This window comes from Gambusia affinis, linkage group LG08 (genome assembly GCF_019740435.1).
Source record: "Gambusia affinis linkage group LG08, SWU_Gaff_1.0, whole genome shotgun sequence".
NCBI lineage: Eukaryota > Metazoa > Chordata > Actinopteri > Cyprinodontiformes > Poeciliidae > Gambusia > Gambusia affinis.
The window spans coordinates 29,151,666-29,166,622 of NC_057875.1; the positions used below are offsets into that span (position 1 = coordinate 29,151,666).

General features: G+C 44.3%; 1 protein-coding gene across 2 annotated transcripts; it reads left to right on the forward strand.

Moving 5' to 3' along the window:
• Nucleotides 1-1,036: 1,036 nt before the first annotated feature.
• On the forward strand, nt 1,037-11,034 carry LOC122836040 (ras-related protein Rab-3B-like). 2 transcript variants are annotated; one of them, XM_044125685.1, is made up of 5 exons: nt 1,037-1,262; nt 3,692-3,916; nt 8,245-8,363; nt 8,449-8,573; nt 9,416-11,034. In XM_044125685.1, the coding sequence occupies exons 2-5, from the start codon at nt 3,692-3,694 to the stop codon at nt 9,598-9,600; spliced, it is 654 nt and encodes a 217-aa protein (XP_043981620.1). In that variant the 5' UTR covers nt 1,037-1,262; the 3' UTR covers nt 9,601-11,034. The 2 variants fall into 2 exon arrangements, with proteins under 2 accessions (XP_043981620.1, XP_043981621.1); XM_044125686.1 differs by lacking the exon at nt 1,037-1,262 and adding an exon at nt 2,697-3,609 and having other exon boundaries at nt 9,416-11,019.
• The last annotated feature ends 3,923 nt before the right edge of the window (nt 11,035-14,957 follow it).

Below are 14,957 nucleotides of genomic sequence, written 5' to 3' on the forward strand. Positions count from 1 at the left end.
ATTTATAAAACATGCTTTTCCTTCAGTGCATAATTTCTGCATTAAATTGTTTTTATTTGTTTATAATATTCTATAATTACAATAATTATAATTATTATAATAATTCTACTCCCTAAAGAAGCATAATTATCTGTTTTCCAGGTCAACATATATAACAACCTCAGCTAAGCAAAGTGCTTCATATCACAGGTAGAGACATGATAGAACAAAACATACAATTATACATGCTATAAAATGAGTTAAGCATAATCAAGTAACTATATTACCTATAAAAATGTTATATCAGAATTTTTATTTCCTGATTTAGTATCTTGAAAATGGGCCTCTGTCTCTTTAAAACCTCCTGCTTTTGCTGAAGCTCCGCCTCCAGGAAGTCATTCCAACATGGCTCCTCTATTGACCCTTTAATGTTTCTACCAGCGCTGATCTGATCAGCAGCTCCTATAGTGAGCTCAGCAGCTGTTTGCTAACTGCTGCTGGCTAGTCTGAAGGAACTGAGAGGGGCAGGAGCTGCGCTTTGAAGGCGGGGCTAGGGCCACCCAGGTGAATGGTTGCCATGGAGATTAAAAGACTTCTCAATCATGAAATAATCAAAGTGACACTCCATGATGGAAAGATTAAAAAAATGGATTTTACTCGACACCGGCCCTTTAAGGGAAGCCTCCATCAAGACTTCCTGGTTCTGATGTTCAACTCACAGCTGGCGCCCCAACAAAAACCCTTCAGTTAGACTCATTCATTCATTCATTCATTCATTCATTCATTCATTCATTCATTCGTTGCATTTTTCTCCTCAGCGTGTGATTAATAATCCAGATATTGATCAGAAACATTTTCCTTTAAGTCTGGACTGAAGCCGTCCAGAACATCTGATCGTTTCTGTCTCGGTTTGAACTTTTCGGTTCGTTTCCTGTTTCTTTATATAAACATGGTTTACTTTAATTTCTCAGGTTTTTCTTTCTTCCATTTTCTGCTTTTATTTCTCTTTTTTTCCATTTTCAGACTCACCCCGAGTGCGCGCGCGCGGGCGCGTGCCGCAGATGGACTCCGGAGCAGCCATGAGTCACCGCGCGCGGCACGGAGCCGCTCTCTGATTGGCTGCCGCCTCTCACCATTCAGCAGGTCCGCGTGAAGCCGCGCGCGCGCGGAGAGCGACTCGGTTCGGCTGAAGCGGAGCTGCTGGTTCTGATTGTGTTCCGGTCCGGAACCGCTCTGGGTTTTATTCTGCTCCAGGGAGCGCGCATCGGACCCGCCCAGCTGAGGTGAGCCCGCCGCACATCTACACCGAACCAGAACCGAACCGAACCCAGGGTGGAGTCTGACTGGCTGCTGATCTTCTCTGATCCAAACAATCTGGATCAGAACCTGATTCTGTCTGGTCGCGGTTCTGTTGGTTTTGTTGGTGCTTTCTGTAGGGTTCTGGTCTCTGCAGGCCCAGAACCAGAACAGAACAGAACCTTCTAATCAAGCTGGCCCATCAGAACTTCTGCAGATGTTTCTGTCTCTAGGTTTAGAGAACCAGAACCAGTTAGTGGTGGACAGGTGACCTCGTGCTCTGATGAGTCCATCTGCTCCAGCTGCAGAACCCAAACAGAACCGCAGTGACCTGGCGGGTTCGGACCCGGTTCTGAAACTGCTTCCTGTTTTCACTAGGAAACCACTGAGCTGCTGCTGAGCTTGTCTCCATGGTGACAGTGCTCAGGTGGAACCGAGCGTCCAGAACCTCCTGAGAGTCCTGCATCAGAACCAGGTCATGGTTCTAATGGGAAGGATCCAGCTGGTTCCCATGACAACAAGGCACTGCTCAGCCACATGACCGGAGTTTCACCTAAAGCAGGGGTGGGCCGTCCTGGTTCTGGAGGGCCCGTGTCCTGCAACTCTTAGATGAATCCAACAGCTGAATCTCCTCCTCAGTGCAGTCGGGTTCTCCAGAGAACCGGTCGGGTTCTCCAGAGTTCTGCTAATGACCTCATTATTTGACTCAGGTGTGTTGAAGTGGAGACACATCTAAAAGTTGCAGGAGACCGGCCCTCCAGGCCTGGAGTTGCCCACCCCTGACCTAAAGGATACATCATGGCAGTACAGTTTTGGTCTGGGTCAAAACCTCCAGAACCATCAGAACTTCTGAGTAAGAACCACTGGATTCCATTACGGTTGGAAACCACCAGACAAATGTTCATCTGATACTTCAGCAGGAACATCTGTGCATCTCCTGCTGGTTGCCCAGTTGCCCGGTTGCAAGTATGTAAGCTTCAAGTCCACCTGTGGAGCTCTGAGCTCCGGGTCCAATCAGACAAGACAATGTTCCTCAGGTGTTCATGGTTCTGGTGTTCTGACTATCTGTGCTACCTCGTCAGATTTTCCTACCGTAGCTCGGATAGAAAGCTAAGTCTGTCTGTTGGTGCTACCCGTCCAAAGCTGCTACCGTCATGTTTACAAAACAAAACTATAACTGGTTGTTAATGTTAAATATATTTTATAACATTATCTGAGTGACTGAAGTGGAAGCTTAGCAGTTATAGTTAGCTTAGCATCGGAACAATTTCTATCCATGATGAAACTACAACAAGATCACTTCCTGTATCTGAATATCCTACCAGTTTAAAATGAAAAGCTGTAGATGTTGCACTAATCCTTTACTAGAATATCCTACCTGTTAGAAAATATTTTAAATATAGGTTTGTAAGAATAAAACAGTATCAGACAGGAGAAACAGGTTTTTATTGGAATTAAATTCAAAACTAATACAGATCATCACAACTCTTTTTGCGCATTAATCTGCTGTATGACCGACTTTTTATTTTTATTTTTATTAAATGAGCCACAATGTGTCACCAAACTGCACAGGTCATTGAAATGATAGGATATGATTCATATACACTAATATTACACAGTTATTACAGCTTCAGTCCCAAATGTATTTAGGAAAGTTTAATGACAAAAAAGAGTTCAATTAAACTAAAATATTTTAAAATATAGGGACAAAATAGCTACAAAACAACATATTTTGTCCTGATTAACAATAACTTGTTTACAGTAAGGACTTTACAGACAACAAAACTAAAGACATTTAATCATGTATTTATAAGCTGCCTGTCATGTAAAGTAAAACCATGAAGTAAAACAGCAGCTTAATGTAAGCCAGGAATAAAATAAATAAAATAAACTTACCGTAATCTGTGATGAAATAAAACACATGAAACAAAACGTCCACAGGTAGGACAGATTTATGGGTAGCACAGAACACCAGTTCTGGTTTCACCAACAGCTGGAGTTCCTCCACTGGGTGTCAAGGTGGGGCCCTTCAGGGCTCCGTCTCGGGCCCTCCTCCTGGGTGTCTGGTTGAGGTCAGAAGGTCAGAGGTTCTCCTGGCTGATTGGTCTGGTTTGGTTGAGAAATGTTCCAGGGTTCGTCTCTAGAATCAAACACAGTGCAACTTTCCTGACATGAGGTCCAACAGGACCTTCCTCCTCAGGAACCAGCTCAACCCACACCAGATACCAGTCTGACCACTTCCTGTCCCAACATCAGAATCATCAGCAGTTCTGACCAGTTTTCCTTCATTAATCTGGAAAACAGGAAGTTCTGCTGCTGGCAGGTGTGAGCCAGGTAATTGGTGGTCATAATGTTATGCCTAGCAGAAGTGGCCGTCACGTTGGCAATCATGTGACTTGTCCTCTTGCGCCCACAGATGGCGAAGGCAGACCAACGCTACGGCCAGCGGGATGGATCCGACCAGAACTTTGACTACATGTTCAAGCTGCTGATCATCGGGAACAGCAGCGTCGGGAAGACGTCGTTCCTGTTCCGCTACGCTGACGACTCGTTCAGCAACTCCTTCGTCAGCACCGTCGGCATCGACTTCAAGGTCAAGACCGTTTACCGCAATGACAAGCGGATCAAGCTGCAGATCTGGGTGAGGACGGGGCGGAGCTTAATCCTGAATAGGGAGGAGCTTCTGACTGGTAGGGCGGGTTGGATGTTGGAAGGCGGAGCTTCAGTTTGGAGGGCAGCCATTGGCTGAATGACAGCTACTTCAGAATGAATAGGGAAAGGAGGACTAGGAACCCTTAGTAGGAACCCTCAGTAGGAACCTTCAGTAGGAACCTTCAGTAGGAACCCTCAGTAGGAACCTTCAGTAGAAACCTTCAGTAGGAACCTTCAGTAGGAACCCTCAGTAGGAACCATCAGTAGGAACCCTTAGTAGGAACCTTCAGTAGGAACCCTCAGTAGGAACCTTCAGTAGGAACCTCCAGTAGGAACCCTCAGTACGAACGTCCAGTAGGAACCTTCAGTGGGAACCTTCAGTAGGAACCCTCAGTAGGAACCTTCAGTAGGAACCTTCAGTAGGAACCTCCAGTAGGAACCTTCAGTAGGAACCTCCAGTAGGAACCCTCAGTAGGAACCCTTAGTAGGAACCTTCAGTGGGAACCTTCAGTAGGAACCTTCAGTAGGAACCTTCAGTAGGAACCCTTAGTAGGAACCTTCAGTGGGAACCTTCAGTGGGAACCTTCAGTAGGAACCCTCAGTAGGAACCTTCAGTAGGAACCTTCAGTGGGAACTTCCAGTAGGAACCTTCAGTAGGAACCTTCAGTAGGAACCCTCAGTAGGGACCTTCAGTAGGAACCTCCAGTAGGAACCCTCAGTGGGAACCTTCAGTAGGAACCCTCAGTAGGAACCTTCAGTAGGAACCTTCAGTAGGAACCTTCAGTAGGAACCCTTAGTAGGAACCTTCAGTGGGAACCTTCAGTAGGAACCCTCAGTAGGAACCTTCAGTAGGAACCTTCAGTAGGAACCCTCAGTACGAACGTCCAGTAGGAACCTTCAGTGGGAACCTTCAGTAGGAACCCTCAGTAGGAACTTTCAGTAGGAACCTCCAGTAGGAACCTTCAGTAGGAACCTCCAGTAGGAACCCTCAGTAGGAACCTTCAGTAGGAACCTTCAGTGGGAACCCTTAGTAGGAACCTTCAGTAGGAACCTTCAGTGGGAACCTTCAGTGGGAACCTTCAGTAGGAACCCTTAGTTGGAACCTTCAGTGGGAACCCTCAGTAGGAACCTTCAGTAGGAACCTTCAGTGGAAACCTTCAGTAGGAACCCTTAGTTGAAACCTTCAGTGGGAACCTTCAGTGGGAACCTTCAGTAGGAACCCTTAGTAGGAACCTTCAGTAGGAACCTTCAGTAGGAACCCTTAGTTGGAACCTTCAGTAGGAACCCTTAGTAGGAACCTTCAGTAGGAACCTTCAGTGGGAACCTTCAGTAGGAAACTTCAGTAGGAACCTTCAGTAGGAACCCTTAGTTGGAACCTTCAGTAGGAACCCTTAGTAGGAACCTTCAGTAGGAAACTTCAGTGGGAACCTTCAGTAGGAAACTTCAGGAGGAACCTTCAGTAGGAACCCTTAGTTGGAACCTTCAGTAGGAACCCTTAGTAGGAACCTTCAGTAGGAACCCTTAGTTGGAACCTTCAGTAGGAACCCTTAGTAGGAACCTTCAGTAGGAACCTTCAGTGGGAACCTTCAGTAGGAACCCTTAGTAGGAACCTTCAGTAGGAACCTTCAGTGGGAACCTTCAGTAGGAACCTTCAGTAGGAACCCTTAGTTGGAACCTTCAGTAGGAACCCTTAGTTGGAACCTTCAGTAGGAACCCTTAGTAGGAACCTTCAGTAGGAACCTTCAGTGGGAACCTTCAGTAGGAACCCTTAGTAGGAACCTTCAGTAGGAACCCTTAGTTGGAACCTTCAGTAGGAACCCTTAGTAGGAACCTTCAGTAGGAACCTTCAGTGGGAACCTTCAGTAGGAACCCTTAGTAGGAACCTTCAGTGGGAACCTTCAGTAGGAACCCTCAGTAGGAACCCTCAGTAGGAACCTTCAGTAGGAACCTCCAGTAGGAACCCTCAGTACGAACGTCCAGTAGGAACCTTCAGTGGGAACCTTCAGTAGGAACCCTCAGTAGGAACCCTCAGTAGGAACCTTCAGTAGGAACCTCCAGTAGGAACCTTCAGTAGGAACCTCCAGTAGGAACCCTCAGTAGGAACCTTCAGTAGGAACCTTCAGTGGGAACCCTTAGTAGGAACCTTCAGTAGGAACCTTCAGTGGGAACCTTCAGTGGGAACCTTCAGTAGGAAACTTCAGTAGGAACCTTCAGGAGGAACCTTCAGTGGGAACCTTCAGTGGGAACCCTCAGTAGGAACCTTCAGTAGGAACCTCCAGTAGGAACCTTCAGTAGGAACCTTCAGTAGGAACCCTCAGTAGGAACCTTCAGTAGGAACCTCCAGTAGGAACCCTCAGTACGAACGTCCAGTAGGAACCTTCAGTGGGAACCTTCAGTAGGAACCCTCAGTAGGAACCTTCAGTAGGAACCTCCAGTAGGAACCTTCAGTAGGAACCTCCAGTAGGAACCCTCAGTAGGAACCTTCAGTAGGAACCTTCAGTGGGAACCCTTAGTAGGAACCTTCAGTAGGAACCTTCAGTGGGAACCTTCAGTGGGAACCTTCAGTAGGAAACTTCAGTAGGAACCTTCAGGAGGAACCTTCAGTGGGAACCTTCAGTGGGAACCCTCAGTAGGAACCTTCAGTAGGAACCTCCAGTAGGAACCTTCAGTGGGAACCTTCAGTGGGAACCTTCAGTAGGAACCCTTAGTTGGAACCTTCAGTGGGAACCCTCAGTAGGAACCTTCAGTAGGAACCTTCAGTGGAAACCTTCAGTAGGAACCCTTAGTTGAAACCTTCAGTGGGAACCTTCAGTGGGAACCTTCAGTAGGAACCCTTAGTAGGAACCTTCAGTAGGAACCTTCAGTAGGAACCCTTAGTAGGAACCTTCAGTAGGAACCTTCAGTGGGAACCTTCAGTGGGAACCTTCAGTAGGAAACTTCAGTAGGAACCTTCAGGAGGAACCTTCAGTGGGAACCTTCAGTGGGAACCTTCAGTAGGAACCCTTAGTAGGAACCTTCAGTAGGAACCTTCAGTAGGAACCCTTAGTAGGAACCTTCAGTAGGAACCTTCAGTGGGAACCTTCAGTGGGAACCTTCAGTAGGAAACTTCAGTAGGAACCTTCAGGAGGAACCTTCAGTGGGAACCTTCAGTGGGAACCCTCAGTAGGAACCTTCAGTAGGAACCTTCAGTGGAAACCTTCAGTAGGAACCCTTAGTTGAAACCTTCAGTGGGAACCTTCAGTAGGAACCCTTAGTAGGAACCTTCAGTAGGAACCTTCAGTAGGAACCCTTAGTAGGAACCTTCAGTAGGAACCTTCAGTGGGAACCTTCAGTGGGAACCTTCAGTAGGAACCTTCAGTAGGAAACTTCAGTAGGAACCCTTAGTAGGAACCTTCAGTAGGAACCTTCAGTTGGAACCTTCAGTAGGAAACTTCAGTAGGAACCCTTAGTAGGAACCTTCAGTAGGAACCTTCAGTTGGAACCTTCAGTAGGAACCTTCAGTAGGAAACTTCATTAGGAACCCTTAGTAGGAACCTTCAGTAGGAACCTTCAGTGGGAACCTTCAGTAGGAAACTTCAGTAGGAACCCTTAGTAGGAACCTTCAGTAGGAACCTTCAGTGGGAACCTTCAGTAGGAAACTTCAGTAGGAACCCTTAGTAGGAACCTTCAGTAGGAACCTTCAGTTGGAACCTTCAGTAGGAACCTTCTGTAGGAACCTATAGTAGGATTTAGACATGTTGCTCTGCTGTGACAGAGTTGTTCGCTGTTGTGCTGGTCTTTTGGTAGGTATGGTGTTGCCGTGGCAACAAGTCTTCATGCTCTCTTCCCTACTGCCTCACTCACTCAGAGATAAAGACAAAAACTGACTCTAATGACGTCATCTTTGTAGATAATTAAAAGGACACGTGTCAGGCTGAACACATGGAGATCCAGCAGATGTGCAGGGATGTATGTGTGTGTTTATGTGGCATGTGTGTGTTTATGTGGCATGTGTGTGTTTATGTGGCATGTGTGTGTGTAACAGCCGTATGAGAATTAAAAATAGACTGAATCCTCGGGATGTGTGGAGCAGCTGCAGTCGTTCCGAGAGGAGAGCATCATGGGAGCTTTAGTCATCACCATGACGCTGCAGCAGGTGTTTTCCTCTCAGGCCATTCTAGCTCTGGGCTCCATTAGTTTGGTTTGGGAGGCGGCTGCTGGTTCACACGGCGCGTCTTGATGCTTCTTGAAAGCTCGTCTCTGGAGGTTTTTATTTTCACCAGAAATTAGACCAGAACCAGAACCTGAATGGTCCTTTTATTCCCTGTTTGTGTCCAGGATACCGCGGGGCAGGAGCGCTATCGCACCATCACCACAGCTTACTACCGAGGAGCCATGGGCTTCATCCTCATGTATGACATCACCAACGAAGAGTCGTTCAATGCGGTCCAGGACTGGTAGGGGATTGGTCAGATGCTGGCTTGCGTCGTGATGTCAGTAGGTGTGAATCCCTTCCAGCTAGCTGTCGCTCTGTGTCCACAGGGCCACCCAGATCAAGACGTATTCGTGGGACAACGCCCAGGTCATCATGGTGGGCAACAAGTGTGACATGGATGAGGAGAGAGTGGTACCACCTGAGAAAGGAAAACACCTGGCAGACCAGCTAGGTGTGCATTAGTTAGTTTTAGAAGGAAATAAAAACTCACAGTAGTCAGGATAATCTGTTATCCGGACATTCCTGAATACTTTATTGTCTCAATAGTGATCTACAGTGTTTTCAGTTTGGGGACCAGGCCCTAAGATACTATCCTGCAGCTTTTAGAGACACCCCTGAACCAAATGGCTGAAAATCCAGTTCTCTCTCTCTCTCTGCTCTGAGTCAAACCAACCTGTTCTCCTCCTGGCCTGTGGGGGCGCTGCACCAACAACCACTGAAGGAAACCACACAAAAACCTCTGAAGACACTGAGAGCAACTTCCTTCTTCACCAGATGGAAACAAGATGGAGGCGTCAGATTTTAGTGTTGGAGGATTTCTCTTTAGTCTTTGGCTGAAGATCAGGAGACATTTCTCCTGATAGCGCTAGGCTAACATGTTAGCGTTGGTTATATTTACCCAGAATGCCCTGTGCTGTAGTCCACTTCCTGTTTTTGGAGCGGTCTCTGCTCTGCTTGGTGTTCACATTCAAACTGAACCAAAGTTCACTTCCTCACCAACCAAACTGAACTTTGACTAGGCAGACAGACTGGAGTTGGGTTAAAGCAGACTGAACGCGACAGGTGGGAATGAGCCCTGAAAGCTGCAGGATGGTATCTCTGGAGGACTGGAGGTACGCCAAGTGGTACTTTTAGAGATTTTGAGCAATTACTGACCCAGTAAGACCTTATCAGAGACCTTCCACTAAACATTTCTAGAAACATTTTCAGCAGAAACATCACAGGTCAAAGTTTGGTAAACTAGGTTTTCCAATCAGACTGGAGACTTCTGTGACCTTTTCCTGTCTCCTGCAGGGTTTGAGTACTATGAGGCGAGCGCCAAGGAGAACATCAATGTGCGTCAAGTTTTTGAGCGTCTGGTAGACATCATCTGTGTAAAGATGTCTGAACGTGTGGACGTGGAGGCACCAGTAGCTCCTGGATCTAAGACCACCAGACTGACCGACAAGCCTGCCCAGCTACCTCAGAAATGCTGCTGATCATCGGTCCACCTCCCCCCACCCTGAGTTGTAGGTAAAATAAAAAGATCCAATATTCCGACTGTTGACACATTCCTCCACACCCGCTCTGCTTCAGTCCATGTTTGTGAGCCGTCAGTTATCACTCCTGCTGACATCCAGGAAACCGCTTCGTCCGTATACCTGAGGCCAGCTGACCGCTGGAGGTCCCGTCCCGCCTTAACCTGGCCGGTCCATTGGTTCTGCATTCAAATGACAGTAGAGTATCAGTTTAGGACAGCCCACAATGCCACCTGCAGACCGTACAGATGAGTAGCACTTGGTGGCTGCTGTCATTTTGTGACCGCACCGTCAAGATTTTAGCGTTTCTACTGAACCGCTGGAACGTCCTGAACCCCGATGCAACCAGAACGTCCGGCTCCAGTTAAAGCCAGGATGAGGCTGACAGCAGAAAACCTTCCAACACCTGATCGGCCCAATGAGCTCCACTCTGCTCAGGAGAACAACGAAGGAGGCGAAACACCGAGAGGTACAACTACAGGTCCATATGAGTCACCTGCATACCTGTCAAGTCTCCTGTGCTGGCTAGCGTTCTTTTACCCAATTTTCCCATATTATGCTCCACCCCCGCTCTGACCTCTGACAGTAGCACCGGACGGAGACATTTCCCATACTCTCAACTTCTAGACTTGACAAGTATGGTCACCAGCTGAACATTGACTCATCGTTCAACGAGTCACCTGCCAAGCCATGAGTCCTCGTTAACTGGAATCACCTGCTGAACCTTGAACTCAGCTCTGATTAATCTCCATCTGACCTCCAGCATCCAGACTCATCATGTAAAGAGATAGAAAAGTCGGTCCAGACCCAAGTCAGTCCACCGCAGTTTTAGCTGAAGTGGGTCAGATCATTCCAGACTGTTCAGCTCAGGAAAGAACAGTTCCGGCCAGTTCATCCGGTTCATGGTCCATCCCGCTCCAGTCCGGTCGGGTCCGGACGGTTCCTCTCAGCCTGCAGCCGAGCCTCAGGCTGGCGTCACTCTGAAGCTGTTTTTAGTCACTCAATGGAGCGTGAAGAGGCTCCGCCCCCTTAGCAGGTGTCGTCTTGTAGCCACCATGTTTACAGTGTGTTTCACATGATCAGGTGTGAGTGTGATGTCGTTAAATATAATTACCATGATATTATTAACCTGTCCAGCTGTAGGGGTTCCTCCATCTCCCCCGTTGAGAATAAACGAATAAATAATATTGTGTTATTTTGAGGTGAAACTGTAAATGATAGAGTTAGAGCTAAATATACTGTTGTTGAGTATGAACTTATTTTTATGACTAATTCTGTGAACTTGTTGTCTTACGGTTTGCTCCAAGCACAAAGTGATTGTACAAAATATTGTGAATGTTTGTATATTGTAGATGATTCTTAGTATAATAAAAACCACAGTCTTTCATCAAAACACGTCTTTCGGTTCTGTTCGGACCGGGATCCAGGTTCTGACTTTGCCGTGGATCCAAACAGGTCTTTTTCACATGTAGCTTCATCCAATAGGAAAGCATCTGATGGAGTGCGCACCGATGATGTCATAAATATGGGCCAATCTGATCGGCTTCTTCTTTTATTAAATGTTTTGAACAATTGTACAAGATCACATAGTATGTACATACATGAAGAAATCAAGTCTGACAGCTTTAAGGCACACATAATGATCAAATAACAATAAAAAAGTAAAATAAAAGTGTAAATAAATAAGATTTGTCAGACATCAAACAGGGATAGAACGATAAAACCAAACAGAAAAAGAAATGAATTCAGATCATTATAGATCATTATAGTATTCACTGCTTGTTACTCATCAGTTTTAAGGTTCTAAAGTGGTTGTCCATTAAAAGTCTGGTTTTCTGTTTTTGGACTTTTCCAGGATGGATGAAGAATTTGGTGAAGATCAGCAAGTTGTTAAAAATGAGGTCGGTTCTTCTGTCTCTGTGGGTCCAGATATTAGATCCTCTGTTTCTAAGGGATGATGTAGGGAAAGTTTTGACGAGATCCAGTTTATCCAAAATGTACCAGTGTGTGATCAGGGTTCTGGCAGGTGAGCTGTTTCTGCACTGGTTCTTTTCAAAATAAAATAACTGGTCATGTAGCACGGTAGCCATGGTGACAGCTACGTTGCCAAGGAGGAGGAGCCCCCGAACCTGGACCCAAACTGATTTGATTACAGTTGTAATAAATTACTCTGGCTGATTATTAGAGCGTAAAGGAAACATTTATTCAGTCCCTCCAGGCACAGCCAAGCTAATTAAACTAAACTAACTTTCAAACCTGGCCTGCAGATGCTTTCTCACAAATGATTGTGGCCACGAAATGCTCCAATCAGCACATGAAGGAAATACTAAGCAGCTCAGATATGATGTCACCCAAATTCATGGATGATCCACTTTCAATGTTGCATTTTAAATCAAATAAGGGAACTTAATTTCACAATGCGTGCTATTTGCCCTTGTAGCTAAATTCTAATGTATAATGATTTGGATGAAGAAAGTCACTTTTGAGCAGGGGCGCCGCATCGAGGGGAAACGTTACGACGAGTCCAAGGGCCCCCGACCAACAGGGGGCCTCCACAATTTATTTATTTATTTATTTTCCATAGAAATTAAAAAAGAATTTGGGCCCTGTCAATAACAAAATGAATCATATTGTGTTTTCTAAGATTGTTTTAGCAGTAAAATGTAATGTTGCCCCTCCCAGACCAAAATGCTGCCATTCACCCTGAACCTCCTGGATCTGCAGGAAATGGTTCCTTCCTGCTTGGAGCTTCAGCTGTTCAGCAGCAGACAGTGGAAATCAAGAACGGCTGTGGCTGTTACTCTGCTGCTAAGAAAGATAATAAAGTAGGTTTTCAAAACATAGAGAGAAAAAAGACAAGAGTGTGAATTTATAACCCAGTTTTTCTCTGAGGTGGGTAGTGTTGAACCAAATATACTATCGATGAATCGGAAGCATGTGATCACACGTGCAGAAAATCAGTCAAACACAAATAATCAGACTTTACTTATTTTATTCTTTTTAGCGCTAAAAAGAAAGAGACGCTTACCCTCACAGGCTAATTGGTTGTGACGTGAATACACCGGGACTAAACAGCATCTGATCAAAAACGGACGATCCATTCTTTATATCTAAGACACGCCTTATTGGTCGTCTGATGAACTACGTCAGCTAAGGAATGCCATGATATCATGGTGTCAGCTTAAGTTTCACTTCTACTGAAAGCCTTTTGTTTGAAAGTGAAACATGCAAGGTCAAGTTCCATTCCTCCAAAAGCTCTCTGCGCATAAATGAAACATACTATGTGTGAAATACAGCTGTATGTGCATGAGTACACGTGCAACCCTGGATAAGCGTCTCAACAACTCCCCCTTTTGGTCTCTAAGAGACCACAAATAGAACATCGAACAGCTTGGGGAGCATCACACATCCTGAGGAAACACTGCCCACTGTTCGGAAAACTCCCCGGGCCCATTACGATGTTTGTTGTTGTCATTTCATTTCATTCTTATGGGGTAAAAATCGAACAGAGCGCCCCCTGGCCCTGGGCGGCGGGTAGAAACCACAGTGTTCCTCTTACAGGCTAACAAAGAACATTCAACAAAAAATAAATAAAAAATAAATAAATATTATTTAAAAAATTTATGAATAAATGGTAACTGAAATGTAAAATTAATAAAATGTTATTTAATACCTGAAAAGAAATGCAAAATGAAGAAAATAATAAAACATTAGATTTTATTTAAAAATAAATTTAAAATGAGAAATGAATAAACATTAGTGAAAATTTAGATTTTTTTTAAACCAAAAGTCAAGAAGATAAACCTTAAAATGAATATTTGTTAGATGATGCTTGGAAATTTTAAACGTAAACAAAGAAATTTTCAGATACTTTTTTTAGATGAAAACCATGTGTAATCAACAGAATAAGAAACAAGCACCCTCGAAAAAATGCAAATCAGTGTTATTGGCAAAAATTCAGTAGAAGTACAATGTAATTCTTCTAGAAAATTCATTGGAATTCAGTAGTATTGAGTTGTAATGCGATCTACAAAGTTTAATCAAGGCAATGTCTTCTAGCAAACCCTATCAATGTCAAACCGGTTTGAATTGCACACTTGCATTCAAATGTGCAATTTGAATGAATAAAGGGAAATTAATGAGTTAAAAGAGTAAATTTAAAAATAAATGTTAGAAAGTGAAGCCGGCATTTGAAATCCGTTTTATATTACTATTAATTTAAAAAATAAATTTGTGAATACAATGTGAGGTTAATACTGTGAATGCCGGTAAACTATAAATTGAATAATGCAAGATGAATAAAATGTTAGTCAATATGAAAGCTTGGATGAGCCAAAACTTAATGAGAATAAGATAAATGATTAAATGTTAGATATAATACTGACAAATAAAATCCTAAATAAAGTATTGTTAAGATCCCTTTTAGTACTCGAGCGGTGAAATCTTTAAGTTCAAAATGTGAAAGTAGTTAGTGGTCATAAAGAGATGCAAACTTACCAACTGAAAAGAAATATGTTTAGTGAACAAAATGAAAACACATTTTAAACTTGGCAATCAATGTTTTAGATAAAAATTCAGTCTTAACACAATGCAATGATACTGGCCAAATCGTAAGAAGTCAACAGGATTAATTTGTTTTAATGAGATCTGCAAACTTAATTCAAAATTGTGTTGTCTAGTATCTGTTGATGTCAACCAGTTTCTACGTGTGTCCAGATGCCTCATTTTCATCCAGGCACACCGAGAAAGGATTGGACTTTTTACATTTAAAATCTGGAAAGTTGCAGCTCCACAGTTGCGCTGCACTTGACCTGTGAAAAGATGCTGTGATTCAGAGGTTGTTGTTCACCTACCATGATGACACAGGCTCTAAGTCTCACCATAGCACAGACACCTGTCACACCAGTCTATATTCTCTCAATTAGTTTATTACCCCTGCATAAATAAAATATCCCATCTCTAGCCTATTAAGTGCTGTGGGAATGTGATGTTACACCAACTTTCAGGGATCCGCCCACACTGCGGTTACCTGTTGTAAAATTGAAATAGACATAGTTATCTTTAACTGGAATAGCGGCACCATCCGGGCTCCGCTGTTGATTACTGGAAATAAAGCTGTTAAAGTGTCACATCTAGAGGGCTGTTGAAACTTAGTCATATTAAACATGCAGTTAAAACCCCAAATGTCAGATGGAATCAAAGAAGCAGGTTCAGTATAGATTCTGGGTCGTCCAGCTGTGCAGGCCACACAGTTAGACATTTGATATTATCGTGCTGTTGCAGTTAATCAGTCTAACCACAAGTTGGTTCCTGTGTAA